This window comes from Notolabrus celidotus, chromosome 7 (genome assembly GCF_009762535.1).
Source record: "Notolabrus celidotus isolate fNotCel1 chromosome 7, fNotCel1.pri, whole genome shotgun sequence".
NCBI lineage: Eukaryota > Metazoa > Chordata > Actinopteri > Labriformes > Labridae > Notolabrus > Notolabrus celidotus.
The window spans coordinates 27,519,404-27,535,046 of NC_048278.1; the positions used below are offsets into that span (position 1 = coordinate 27,519,404).

General features: G+C 40.2%; 1 protein-coding gene across 1 annotated transcript in view; it reads left to right on the plus strand.

Annotated features, from left to right (window-relative positions):
- Positions 1–15,643, plus strand: part of grin2ab (glutamate receptor, ionotropic, N-methyl D-aspartate 2A, b) — a 148,888-nt gene that overhangs the window by 93,590 nt on the left and 39,655 nt on the right. Inside the window, exons 10-12 of the mRNA XM_034686835.1 lie at positions 13,754–13,920; positions 14,036–14,170; positions 14,253–14,352. Of these exons, the coding sequence (XP_034542726.1) occupies positions 13,754–13,920; positions 14,036–14,170; positions 14,253–14,352 (402 nt within the window). The remainder of the gene's footprint in view (positions 1–13,753; positions 13,921–14,035; positions 14,171–14,252; positions 14,353–15,643) is intronic.

Sequence of the window (15,643 nt, forward strand, 5' to 3'; positions counted from 1 at the left end):
AAAACCTGCTCCCTGTACTTTGACAATAGAGTGAGTAGTGGTGTAATAAAAAGTTATCTGATGATTTAACATTATTTGGTGGTGCGAACTGGTCACAGTTTTCAGACAAAGCAACATCTCGACTGAACATCGGCTTCAATCAACTTTTCATGAACCTCTTACTACAGTGCAGTGTTTCCAACTCTTGTGACCATCCTGCAACAACAATTACAACTTCTTTTAAAGTCTCTGACAAAGAAGCTGCAATGGCTACAAACAAGTTTAGCTATGACTGCCATACTTTTAATGACATAACAACATACTTTTAATGACATAACTACAGCTGAAACCTGTCACACCACGTGGATCAGACACGCTCAGTGGGAACAGTTTAACCACAACCAGGAAGAAACCATCAAATCAAGAGTTTACTGATTCTGTGGCCAAAATCACCCAATACTCCTTATGAAGGAAGTCTGCCATTTTGAAATGTGAATGAATTATTATACCTTATACAGTACATTGTGAAAAGTAATGATGATCACTGACTAAACCATGCATACCATCATCATGCATTGCTGTGCAAGGAAAATGGTTGACAGATGAGGGGAGCATGATCAGAAAAGTTCATATTTGTTGGCATTTTTAACAGAATCAAGCTGTTTATAAAGACTTACAGATTATTTATGTTCATTTTTCCTCACAATGATGACAGGCTCAAGACCATCATCTGCATGCCCAAATAACTGAATCGAGATGTGAACACATGGTTTCCTATTTCATTTAAAAAACTTTAATTCAAATATATTTATCATATCTAATTATTTAGTGAAGATATGCTCAATATCATTTTAGTCATACTTCACGTCATGCTGATAACATTATTGATCCCCAGCTGGTGTTGAACTACAGGTTTAATTGAGCGGCAGCAATAACGTCATTATTGGCGTCGATGAGCTCTATAGTTCTTTACAGAGAACCACCTGCCAGGGAAGACAGAGTAGTTGATGAGTTTGTGATTTCAGACACATCCATGGACATTTATCCAAACAACAACAGTTTACACCACCCCTGTGATTTGGAATGGAAATTCTATCTGTATGTGCTGAAATCAGACCAGCCTCTTCCAATGGATGTGTTTACATGAAGCATGTGGTATTATTCCAGGTCTTTGTGGTCCCTGTAAACAAATCTATTGAAAAGGAACTGCTTTGCTCTAACCCAAGTCTAATGTCTCAGATGTTAGATATACATTTGATGTAAGGCTGAAATATATTGTTCACAGAAACTCCCACATAAGATGATTAAAGGCTGTGTTGATGGTTGTTTTTTAAGAGATATCTTTCCTGCTTTAATCACTTCCATCCCTCACAGCTCTGATGCATTAACAAGTCTATAAATGATTAATCCCCTGCTTAACAGATCATTTATTGATAACTGATCGGCTTGTTTTTGCTACACTTTAAAAAGTCCCAACAAAACTGTAAAATATTAGGACTGATGCGTTGACAGGAAAGAAATGTATTACATGGATGTGATGGATGACTGTTTGTTCTTCAATATGTCTGCGAGCTCTTTCTAATGGATTTTTGAAAACAAATGTGAGTTTATGACTTCCCTGAGATAATTAAGGTAAACCTGCAGTAGAACAGAGTGTATTAGTCTCCGACTGTGGCAAACAGTGGTGGCTTCAGAATTTTTATGGTCATTAATGAAGCTTGGAAAGAAGGGAAATTACAATGGTATTGCACGAAAAATGCTCAAGGCAGCACATCTCAGACACAAATTAAGTGTGTGTACGACAGGTGGAGTATCTCTCTATGGAGGCACAAAGACGGCCATAACTATCTGAATGTTACACGCAACTGAACGTTATTAATTTAACTGCTAATGAACACTTACAGCCTATATCTAAATAGCAGTCAATTTATGACACAGAATTATTTGACTTTGACATCAAATGTGGTGTTTTAGAGGGAATAGAAACCTGGTTTTATGTTAAATAGTTTACAATTTTCCAGTATTATAAAGTATATATTTTAAAACAGCAAAGAAATATATATGTATATTTTGTAGATCTTAAGATTCACCTCAAGCTTGTTAAGACACAACAATTCAAGATAGAATAAAGAAACTAACACTTAGGCCACCAAGAACAATCTATTGAGCATGAATAGTGATGAGGCTAGTAGTGATCGTCCATTTAGACAAAGATAGAGGTTATGTAACATGAAGTTACTCGATGCAACTTTTCAAGACATGAGTGGTTTTAACAAACTTTCTTTTTACAGCTATCTCTGTTTCAAAATTTCAAAAACAGTCTTTGTTAATTGTCATGATTTGATGTTCATGATTCAAATTCTTACCACCTCTTCTTCCTCCCTGCAAAAATACTTCACCTCACGTCTAGACACTTAATTTGAGTCTGCGATCTGCTGCATGGAGAATTTTTAATGCAAAACATCTGAGTGTAGGGGCAGAAGACTTTTACTTCTCGCCCTTTCCCATTAATGGCTTTAAAACCTCTGAAACCACCGCTATATTTGCCACACAGACTAATAAAGTCTGCTTCTAAACATTTATCTTAAACATGTGCCTTATAAAATTCAAATTGATACAGCCTTGCTTTTTTTTTTTTCTCCACCACAGTATTAAAATTCTGAAAAATGCAGGCCTCTTGGTCCGCTTGGACTGAGAGCACTGAGTAACTCTCTATTAACATAAGCCTGTTTCAACTTTTGTGTGGGAAAAAGAAACTTTTAAGGTCAGAGGAGGAAAATGTGTTTTCAAGCGTCAGGGGACGTGCTGTATTCCACTCAAATATTACATTCAGTGGTTATGCTGTGCGCTTTGTCAGACCGCTGTCATTACATGCTTCTCTGAGTTAGTGGTTAGACCTAATGCTTCTCTACTCTGAGCTAGGCTATGCTAGCTTTGGGGCTCTGCGCTGCTTTAAATGCTATTCTGTGTTTGCCTGGGGACTGCGAGGATGTTAAATATACAGTAGTCTTAAGCATTGGGACTGACCTCTTGTTAAATACTGAATTAGTCTTTGTTAGCATGGGAAGCCAACATCTGAGAGCTAAATGCTATAGTTCTCTGTCACTCTTGTGAATGTAGCACGTATATGTTATGTAGATGTGAGCTCTGGGACCTGTCTCTGTGTTCTTAAACTGAAGAGCTTTCAGAGCTTCAGGGAGTGCTGCTTGTTAGCCGCTGAGAGACCTGCCTTTACATTCTGTGACTGTCGAGGGAATCATTGTTGCTGTGTGTGTCTGCTATAGAGGTTTTCAGCTGTCCTTGTTCACAGCTATATCAGCATGTTCAAAGAAAGATGTTTGATGTCACATGTATGACCGTTATGCTATTGGAAGCTTTACTAAAGTCGCAGCACACTTTAAAACCTAACAAATCAATGTGTGTGTGTAGATTTATTTGTGAGAGGATAGTGTTGATACTTCAGAAGCTTCAGTTTCACAAACTGTCTCTGAATGGGTGTTCTTCGGCTGTGTTACTTCTGACTCTGGTCAAGTGGCAGCAGCTTCTCTTCCACGGCTATCCTGAGTGTTTGTTTGTAAGTGGCTTTCCTGAGCTAATTCTTTGTTAGCGGATGGATTTCGAGCGATGTTTGTTAGCAAGAGGGTTTGCAGAACATCTGCTGAGCATTTACACACAAACAGGCTGCAACACAAAGCGTGTCCTGTCTGCGTGTGTAGCTTTTGTAGTGCAGTTTTAATATTTCACAGGTCCCTCTTTAGTGTGCCTTCCTTTTATCCCTCTAACATACTAACCTGCAGTGTTAGATTAATCCTTATTACACTGATAAACCCTCAGAGGACTGGTTAGAATTCAGCTTATGAAAACTTGTACTGAAAGAAACTTATTTTTCTTATTCTTTTGCCTTCATTGCTTAAAATGTTTGTAGCACCAGACTCAGAGTCAGAGAAGCATCTGCACTTGCCTTTTTGGGGCATGTGTTCATGATAAATTCAGATGCTGTACTCATTATATTCTGTTTTCAGATTCTATCTCAGTAGTAACTACAGTTTGGATTTTGGTACAACATACAAGCCTTTTCCACCGCAGGCATTCTGACTCACTATAGCAGGGGGAATAAAAGCACAGGTGTAACTAATAATGTTAACGATGGATAACTGAATGCAATCATCTGTGTTATTAATTACACCTGTGCTTTTACGCTCATGTCAAAATGTCTGCCATGTAAAGTGCTTTAAAGCCAGGATCTAAGAGAGCTCTGATTACAAGACCAGCCATCTGCTTGAAACACCTGCTTTCAGGTAAAATCTTGTTACAGCAAAGTGTATTAAGCGTGTTCCCAGAGTGAACATGGTTTGACTGTTGCTCTTTTTACTTGTATGAATTGACATTTTGAGTCATCTACCTGTTGGATTTGGTCTTTGAAAAATGTGCCTCTATGTCTATTTTTAAGACTCTTTGATAGAGCGTTGCAACATGTTACAAATCCTACCACGCCACTTATGAGCGTCACGATGGGGGAAAGACTTAAAGGTGACATATCATGTAAAATCGACTTTTTAATGGTTCTCTACCTGAAATATGTGTCCCTGGCATGTCTACAAACCGGAAACGGAAGTCAGAGCTCTGAGCTTGTACAGCCCATAGACTGTATAAAATACAACTCAACTCCTCCTCCGTTTTCCATTACCTGCACATGTGTGCTAACAAGGAGCTTAGGAGGGAGGCATGCTAGTTGAAGGCTGTCTTAATAAACACAAATGTCGGTTTTATACCCCACATCTTCAGATTTGAAGATCTAGTGGATGATTTTTATTTTTCATGGAAAAGTGTAGCGCTAGTTAGCATAGCCACATAGCTACATGTTCGTTGCAGTATACCAAGACACACGTCGACAAACTGACAAATAAAACAACAAGAAACACAAAATCTGTGACCAATCATTCAGAAAGGTCCTGCTGCAGGCGCCTCTCCATCAGGATCAGATTCTGGATCAAATTCAGAGGGTTGAAGTAACGCGGGTCTATGAGCAGCCGTGTATATTCAGCCAACATGTAAACATTAGATCAACGTGCTGGAGAGCCGAGGCCACATCCACTTCCTGAGGGGGCGTGGTCAGAGAGCTCATTCTCATTTAAAGGCACAGAAACAGAAAACAGCCTGTTCTGGCCAGGCCTGAAAAAGAGGGGTTTACAGGCAGACCAAAATCTGATTTCAAAGTGTTTTTTTGAGGATAACTTTAAAGACATGTTTTGGGGACCTCTTAGACCAATATATTTTAATGAAAAAGAGCATAATATGTCACCTTTAAAGCTGGGGTTGGAAGTCAGATTTAGATACACTTTTTGTTTTATCCGCTATCTACAGCCAGAGTAAACCTGGGAAACCTGGGAAAAACCTGAGTGTGATGGTCTTGACCTAAAGTTCATTCTTCTTTTATTCTTTCATATTCCTCCTGATAGACGCACAGTCATATCAGTATTTTTTTCTTGTGTCATGTCTTTTACCACTGCAGAGGCTACCTTTGTCTCAAAGGAGCTTTTTGAACCCAGCTCATCCCCAGAATATCCTTCAAATCATAATTTGTTTAAAAGCCACTTTTTGTGTTTTGTCAGTTAAATCTGAGCCTGAAACCTCTGGGACTTGGAGGAAACTTTTGCGCACTGTGTAGCCAGAGAATTTTAATCTTTTACTCACCAGCAAAATGTGGAGTCATGTTTTAATCTTTCAAAAACACGACTTTGGGCAGCAGATCAGTCTGAAGAGCTGCATCTGTGGCACTGCCAGTCTGACCTCTTTTTTTGGTGATTGACTGTTTATGCTTTTTGCCTGTTTACTTGAAGCCGCAGCGAGTTTCACTTTGTCGACACAGGACTTACTTTGCCATTTTGGTTTGTTTGCACTTTAGTGCAGAGTTAAGTGTGATGGTGCTGAGCAGCATCTGGGGGCCGTACTTTGTCAGGCCAACTTAATGCAGCTGCGCCATCCTAACTGACCTACTGTATTAAATATTAATATAGCACATTGCTGGCCTCATCATCATCCTCTTCCTTCTTATACCCATCTATTTCTCATTATTCTGCATGCTGGCTCTGTCCTCCTCTTTGTGCTGTCCCATGTCATACACGCATTTATGAGCCCTTGAAATACTGCTGCTTATCTTTTGTTTGCCTGTTCTCTCCTCCTCCACCTTCACTACTTGTAGGACACAGACGGGGCAGGGCAAACTTATTTGTATTGCACATTACATACACCAGGAGATTCAATGTGCTTTACAGGGTGTTAAAACAAATACAGCAGGGGTAGAGCTCCTCCTGCTGCCGCCCGCATGACTCCTTCTCCCAGCAATTTCTAGAAATGTGTCAGTTCGTACCTCATTAGCCTTGATCTGTAAAGCTCTCTCCACACTTTCATATTTACTTCAGCTGATTGCTGTAAACAAAAATCAAATTTGACGTGAAATAGCATGTGCTCGGTGAGTGTGTGTGTGTGTGTGTGTGTAGGGGGGGAGAGGGAGCACTGAAACACTGTCTTGGTTTAGGTGGTGTATTATTTATTGGTGTGCTGGCTCATGAGTAAGGCTATATTTTGAGGGGCCTTTGTGCAAAGGCGAGTGTGTGAATGCTGTGTGTGCCCGTACGTGGGTGGATGTGAAACTCTACATGAAGTTCACTCTGTTTGTATAATTGATGCACAATGTCATCAGTAAATCTCTAGGTATGTGGGGTTATAATGTGAAAATACATGTGTGTGTGTGTGAGTGTGCACATGTGCATTATTCATATGTGAGCTTCTTGGTGGACTTGTGTGATTTGATGAGAAGATGCAGGTCTGTGTCAGCGTCTCTTTCTATCCTTTATTATTCAGCAACCACCAGAAACTATCATCTACCCCTTTCACCCCTCAGTCCTCGAAAAAGACTCTTACCTCATTCATTCCAAATTCTCGTCTCACATCCTCTGCTCTCCTCTCCTCTGCTCTCCTCTGCTCTCCTCTGCTCTCCTCTCCTCTCCTCTCCTCTCCTCTCCTCTCATCTCCTCTCCTCTCCTCTCCTCTCCTCTCCTCTCCTCTCCTTTGTATTTGAATGGAACTGTGTGGGTTCCACCACCATGACAGATGTAAATATTAAACATGTTAAAAGCATGTTATGAACATATACAACATGCTGCAGAGTCTCTGCGGTATCATCTTGTCACCATATAAATGCCAATGTCACTGTGTGAGTGCTCTTACGGTTCTTTACATTTATAAAATGTCTAAGATGAATTTTGAATTGTGGATAACTGACATTTTAACCTCTCTCCTGCTCTCTGTGTGATCTCTAAGGTACACCTAACACCATGTACGTGTCTTTGCTTATAAAGGCTTATTCCTGTTTTCATTATTGATTGAAAAATCTTTTTTATTTCAATGCATAAAGTGTCTACCATAAGCCCTAAGAGCTCAAGTTGACATTTTCAGAAAAGTTCTGTTCATCTAACAAACCCAGGGCCATGTCTACACAAAAACAACAAATCATCTTTCTGCAAATGCAGCAAATGTTTGGCATTTCTGCCTGATAAATAACCCAGAGGATAATTCTGGATTATTATGTAATATCATGAGAACAAAATAATCACAAGTTTTCAAACAGATTTTCTGTTAAGCTCAACTGATTTCCGTGGGAAAACAAAGGTGAACAGCACAGTTATTGGCCAAACTGTCAGCTAACAGCATCACTCATAATTTACAGACGGATCTCCTGGTTTAACTTCGACCTTTCTTACTGGCCATAGTTGAGTGCTCACAGTTATTGTGTGCAATGAAGAAAAATTACTGACATTTGTCAGTTATCAATACATAAAAGTTGGGTGTTCATAGCTATTGAGGCTCAAGCAGTCATGTTAAATGATGCTTGACATGATCGTTAGGCTCTGCAGTGGGTGTCAGGCTGTGCAATCATAAATCTACTGGGGCAGAGACAGGCGACACATTCTCCAGCGCTGACCTAACGTTCATTAATGTTCCCTTTAAATCGTACGCCCACCCAAGGAAAGAGCAGATAGTTGGCAGCTTGACCGAGCCTTATAACCTCAGATCAGGAGCTAGTTTATCTGTCCGGCAGCAGGACTACAGAAAATTGGTTGGTCAGTTTTTGAAGGAATTCATATTTACCAAAACTGAAATGGCAGGTTTATCATCCAGTAAAGGATAAAATGAAATGTTCTCCTTCACAGACAGATTTGCCAAACAAGTGGTTTCAATAACTAGCAGCTAAATTCATGATTTCTTTCAGTCTAATCATCACATATTTCAACATCATAACTAAACATCATTCTGGCTATTAAAGGTGCAGTGTAATATTTAGCAGCATTTAGCAGAACAAACTTGGTAGAAATGAAATACAATATACATTCACTTGAATATAAACATCATTTTATTTTTGTTAACTCAGAATGAGCCGTTTATTTCTACACATGGAGTGGGTCCCCTTCCATGGAGGCTGCCATCTTGCACCGCCACGTTCCTACGGTACCGTAGAATGGACAAACTTGTAACATGCATGTTTTTGTATTGAGTGAGTGTCTGTGTGAAATGCACTGGTTAGCAGAGGATGAAGAAGAGGGTGGTTGATGTGCGCAAAGAATTTGTATAAAATAAGCTTTTGATATTGAAAACTAATCATACTTACATAGGATACATAGGATCATACTTATCATGCCTCACAGGAGCTTCTTGTCCCTGAAGGCCACCATTGCTACACCAACAGGAAGGTGAACCGGGAGCGTTTTTAGTCCAGAATCTGACCAATAGATATTGCTAAATATTTGCATTTCTACACACTGTACCTTTAAAACTGTACATCCTCATTGGAATTATTTCCAACAATAGCTATACAACTGAGATGATGAAGCTTGAGCCGAAGAAATCCACATTTTGACATATTTCCTTTAGTTTTGGAAATATATCCAGCTATGCATTACTGATTTGCATCTCATAGAGGTCTGGAATATCGGCTTTATCAAAGGAAAGAGCTTTCAGAGTGCTTTTCAAGTATCTACTTGGTATCCACCCTATATTGGCTGGCCCCACTGGCTTGATAAGCAGTTTAATCTGTATGTAATGGCCCGCTCAGTTCTCCAGCCACCATCCTTGCTCGTGCTTTGCAGCTCCAAAAGACCTACACATAATTACTAGCTTCATCAGATAGCTTTTGCACACCATTCTCTGACCCATTGCACCTTTAAACTGTCCTTGAATTCTGCTCTCACCAGAGCTAAGAGCAGATACTTATCTGCTTAAGTTAAACTGCATTGACTGGCCCCACTGGCTCGATAAGCTGTTCATCTGAATGCCCTGGCACGCTCACTAGTCCAGCCACTAACACTGGATTTGCGTGGACTCGCTCTGCATTTTACCTCTGAATAATGTGGTTCGGGTAATCTGGCTAATCTGTTTTTCCCCGTACAGCCTGTCACATCTTGTGACTGCTAAGATGATTTCCATGGACTCTTTTGAATATGGTGAGGGAGCTCATCTCATCTACTGCTTTGAAAGTACAAAGTAATCAGCAGAGGTGAATGTACAGGGAATGTGTTGTTATAGTGGAAAATAAACCCTGACATTTCAAATTCAAAAGTGATTTCTTTTTTTCTCTCTCCACAAAAAGTCCCTTACATATCTACAGCTGAAACTGCATCTAAAGCAGCAGTTAACTCTGATGTCTGCTTAAAATAGCCTCCTTATATTTTATAACTCCCATTAAACTGTACAGTTCCAATCATGCTGACGTGAGACAAGGCAAACTGCAGTGGGACTGAATGAGTCACCGCAGCTCCTGATCAAGGTTCTCTGACCCGTTAATGACAAAGTCTGTTGATATTTTCTTTTCCTGTGACCACTCTTTAAACACTGCTGTAGCCCACTTCATGGATTTTAGCATTTGCTCAATGTCATTCATATTTGTTTCTTTTTGAATATATTTTCATCAACATCTTTTTCCTATATTTTATATTTTCACCACAGTAAGAAGTTATAAGGTCACAGGACTTCTCTCTGTAGATGTGATCTAATATCAGTCCTCAGAACTGGGTCAATTGCCATGATGAGATATTTATAAAAGCAATCTGCCATGCAGACATAACACACCATAGTAAGCCATCATTGACCGATCAGAATTGATTATTTAGCAGACCTGTGCTGTTTTCTAATTGTTTTGTTGCCTGGTTGTTTGTTATTTCGGATGTTAGCTTCAGCAATGATTTGTGAGCTGTCACATTTGTACACTTCGACAATCTGTTTTTCAGAGAGTGGTCTGCTATATAAAAATAACAGACTAGAATGTCAAGACATGATTGGACATTTAACAGAGCAGTGTAATATTACCTACCACAAAGGTATGACCCATATTTATCTAATATAGTGTTGAAAAATGTAATAATTATTTTATAAATGTTTTATTTGTAGATTTAGTGACCCTTTAACAGTGCTTTTTTTTCGAGGTGACATGTTTACACTTGTATAGTCTGTTATTCATTAGAGCAGTCTGCTGTACGGTAATAACAGACCATACAGTTTTAATATTGAGCAATCAGAGGAATAGTTCTTTTTTTATTATGGGGTTGTTTTAGGTACTTGTCAAAAGTACATGTATTACCATCGGACATGCCGGTCAGCTCTGCCTCTTTGTTAAGAAAGCGGCCGGGGAACTGCAACAAAAGCTGAGCTACGAAAAGCACATAATTTAGCTCCCTTTAACGAACTCCTACCATAGACTGTATAAAATATGGACGGAGTATCCATGACGTTACCCATCTGTTTCTGAAGCGTTGTTTTGAGGCCAATCGTCGGCAGCAGCCATATTGCTGCTGTTGAGTGATTGTGACATAAAGAGGCGGGCTTTGAGTCTGCAAGCCAACAGCTACAGTGTTCCCGCTTTTCAATCAAGTCAGCTGTGCCTCTCATTGGAAGACTTGTAATCTCAATAGCTTCGAAATTGCAGCGCGAGAAAAAAATCACCCCTCGTACAGTATGTGCTGATGGACAAATGAGCTATCCAGACTTCACTCGTCTTTTGTACCAGGCTGTAAACATGTTTATTTCTGCTGTAAAGATCGTTTTTTTTTAAATTGGTGTGTATGTGGTTTCCGGTACTTCCAGAGCCAGCCTTGAGCGGATCTGAACTGCAGTTTTTAGCACTTCCACATTGGACTCATATTTTTAGACTGGAGGTTGCCGCTTGACTACTACCTAACTTCAGTGGAAGTGTGTGCTCCATTTGGACATTTTTCAGTGCGCTTTACTTTGCTGTCAGAAAAGTGCAATGCTGTTCAGGTATGTGATGTATGAGTGACTGGTATGTTGTCAATTTGTATATTTCTGCATCTCAGTTTGAAGTAATTTCAAGCACCAAATGCTTGTGATTTTCTGGTGGACACAGTAATGTCTGTAGAGTTTATTCCAGCTCCTACTTCCCCTTCAACTGCTAACACAGTGTATTTTGATTAGTCTAACATATCATGTTCACAATGGGTTGTCATTATGCAATAAAAAAACAGTGAGAACAGAGCACTTACTCTGAAGACATACTTCTATTCGGCTTTGCTGGTTTTCTGATTGAACCTCTGAATACTGGAGGAAGTGGGTACAACAGCAGCGTTCAGTACAGCAGGGAAGTCTGGTCGGGGAGTGAGGCAGACTCCAGCCATTTGGGAGCTGCTGGTATCCTGTGATTCAGAAAGGTCTTGAAATACTGTTGTTGCCAAGTCCCACTTGTGACAGCAGCAGCTCGCTCTCTTGGTAACCTGGGATCTCTCCTGCTCTCCAGTTAGCACAGAAGTCTCTCTCCTCGCTCCTTTGGTTCATTGAGGATCCCCAGACACTCAACCAAAGGGGCCGAGCAAACAGACATCCCCTGTGGATAATACACTTATTACTGACAAGTATCTCATGCAACACTACTTTAAAAAAAACTGAACTATCCTTTAAACAGACTTATGTATTAGAGCTAAGTAGTGCTGTTAAATCTTGACCACATCATTGTGTAATTATTGAATTATTAGTTACTCTTCTTTTCAAGACTGATTATTTGTTAAACACAGAGATTGCTTCAGCACTGATTTGTTTGCACTAACCGTTCCACACTGGTGCTGTGTGTGTTTTTGCGAAGGTGTGAGTGGGTGTTTGTGTTTTTAGTATCTGTGCCTGAGTGTTGGTGTTATCTGGGCAAACCGAGGATGTGCCTTTTGCCACACAGAAGGAGATTTCTTTCTTGTTTTCTACCTTTTTCGAAAGCTGAGTAATGTGTAAAGGCACACACACTTACAGTTGCACACATACACACACGCTCACACACACACAGAGAGATGGGAACAGTGAGATAGATCTTTTTGAAGTACAATTTCATCCTCTCTCCTTCCCACTTTTCTCTCTTTTTGTACGCGGTGAAGGGAGGCAGAGTTAAATCTCTGCAGGGCTCGCTTTATGTGTGTGATGGACAGAGCTGAGGGCTTTTTGTTAGACTGATGGACAAAACTGGGTTCACACTCATGAATATACTGTACACACACACACAACATGCAAAGGTGAAGATGGTGGGGGTGGAGAGACGGGAGCTGACAGCTGATTCTCCATGTGTGTTTATGAGGGCTTTGATGTTTAATGTGTCACGTTCTTTGATGCCCTCTGTGGAGGGGTGTCACAGGATACGAGTGCATGAGCTGTGTGTGCATGTGTGTAAAATGGGTAAAATAAGGACCCTGTGAGAGGGTTTGATGTTTCTGTATCTTAGTTTTTCTCCCAAGACTCTCCCTCCTTCTCTCCACCTTTTTCTGCTGCAGGTATCTCAATCTCACTCACAAGACTGCAACACTTTTTCTCTTCTTACTCTCCCCTTCAGCCTTTTTCTTTTTCTCACCCTGTCTACTCTTCCTCCTCCTCCTCCTCCTCCTTTCTCTCCTCTCTCCGCTCTCTTCATTCCTCTCTGTTGGATGTGCTGCTTTGCTGTCTATTTGTTGTGTCCCAAGGGGGAAACTCAGCTTACACTTTATGCAAACATACATTCTGCAATCATTAGCAACTTATTTCACACTCACTGTGGGTTTCATTTGATTTAATAGCTGCTTTGTTTTTTAGTAATGCTTTCTGTTGTGTCTTCCTCTCCCAATGACCTTACCTTTCTTCCCATTTCTGCGACTAAATGGTTTGACTGTACAAGGCGCTCTGAATGAACGTTCTACAGTAAATCAGGAAGGAATCTTTAAATTACTTCACATATTTGACATCATCGAAAATGTATGAATAAGATGTTTTGACAATGAAAACAAGCACGTTCAATATTACAGCCCCACACAAAACCAGGTAAAGCTTCTGTTTATTTGTCTCACTTGGTTTTTAAGACGATGCCAGGCTGTTGTTAAAAAGGCTACTGAGGGTTAAAGTGAGTCAAACCTGTGAGTTATGAGGCAGTTATCTACACCATTAGGCCCCCCCTGTAGTCAGCAGTCACTCTCTCACAGCATAGTCTCCCTAAATCTCTCAGTATCTCTCTTTCCTCGTATTTTTCCCATCTTCTCTCTCTGCTCTTTAGTTTCTCAAGCACTGAACACCCTCTCTTATCTCCCTCACTCTCCGCGTCTGACTCACTGATTGCAAATTTGAATTTTTATTTTTTTTTAAGCCCGTCGAGGTTTCGAGTCTTTGAGGCTTTTGTATTTTCCTTTTGCTTTTCTGCAATTAATTCAGTTCCTATGACAAATCTGCTGACTGTGTCTGATGTCTGCCTTCCGTGTCATTGCAGGATGAGAAGTCCACGTTCTTCCAGTTCGGCGCCGCTCTGCAGCAGGAGGCTCTTCTCATGCTCTCCATCATGGAGGAGTATGACTGGCATGTTTTTTCTATTGTCACTTCCAAGTTCCCCGGGTACCAGGACTTTATCAGTACACTGAAGACGACTGTGGATCACAGGTAATGAATACGCTCAGACAATTGCAGACACGCTCTCTGTTTTCATCCTTAACCTTTATTTACAGCAGCTGACAGCTTTAAGCACCTTGTATAATTTAATGGTGTATTGTTACAGCTTTGTGCGCTGGGACATGCAGAGTGTAGTGACTCTTGATGCTATAGACGGAGACCCAAATTCTAAATCACACATTGCCCTCAAGAGGATCCAGAGTCCCGTTATACTGCTGTACTGCTCCAAGGATGAGGCGATGTGAGTGTCTCTCTGTCTCTTTGTGATACACTGCCACATTCCTGCAGTGAACCCTCACTGACTCTCTAACTCTCCTCTACAGATACATACTAGAAGAAGCCCGGTCGTTGGGCTTGATAGGAGCCGGTTACATCTGGATTGTGTCCAGTCTGACCACTGGCAACCCAGACTTCACCCCCGAGGTACTGAGGCCCCATATGTAGCAACATGTGGCCAGTGTTGATGGGTTTGACAAGACAAGCTGTGTTAATATTTCTAGGCTGTTGCAGGTCATCTGCAACCTCGCCTGGATTTTCCATCTCCTTTCTCCTCTTTTGTTAATACGAACTACAGAATTAAAGAAACACTTTAACACTTTGGGAAATTTAGATGACAGGATCAGTAGCAATAAGCCTTTAAAGCTCATGTGGGGAACTTTCAGTTTTTGTCAGTTTTGGGGCTCCTGTGGATGAATCAGTTTCTCTTATCTCATGGCTGATTTTGTCTTGCACATAAAAGTCGCATTTTTAACAAAAAAAAACACATCCTGTTTCTTTGAACAGACAAATATGTCACTCTTTGACAATCTTTGGGGTAGAATCATAAAAACAAAACAAAAAAAAACAATCTGTTTTGGATGGCGTGCTGTTAACCACTTTGTCTGACACCTCTCCCGTGGTTAGTTAAAAATAACTACCCAGACATGTCCACTTCATGCTGATTCTCTTGTTTACTTTAGGTCAACTTAAGGTATCAGATGGCATCCCTGCCTCGTTCTACAGGAATACAATTTACTGAGCTTTGACAGTTTTGTTAATTTTTCATTCATAAAAGTAATTTTTAAGTGTGTGAACAACCTTGCACCAGAAATATTCTGTCAACTGGGGAATAAAAAAAGTAGTGGAATCTGAGCTAGAGGTGCAGGAAGTGGAAACTGTCCAACAGCAATCATCCTTCTCAGTGAGATGTATAAAACTATGGGATGTTTTACAATCTGAAATTAAGAAACTGAGAGAACGTCAGGTTTTTAACACACATGTAAAGAAATGGCTGAAACTGCAGAAAGTCTGTGAACCCTTTCTGCCCACTTCAAAATGATAGAGCACATACTTATTTAAAAATGTGTTCATTGTTTAACAGTTTTTCTTTTAGCTCTATTTACGCTCTCTGCATGTTGTTGAAGTCTACCTATTGTATGCTTCAAATGGTTGTGGTATATTTAATTCAGGACTCTGTTTGAATTGTGGACGCCGATCCAGGGACAGAGGTTGCAGATTAGCCATGGCTGGAAACTAGTATGCATGGCATCTACTTTGTGTATTTTATGAAGCAATGTTTCATGCGTTTGTCCCTGTCAAATAAACAATTAAACAAAATAAATAGATGTTAATTTCAATCTGTTTCCAACCAGCTGAAAACTCCTCCAGAGGAGCTTTAGATATAAAGCCTCTTTGGTAGCTGCTAGCTTAGCATTAAGAGACAAGGGATAGTTGT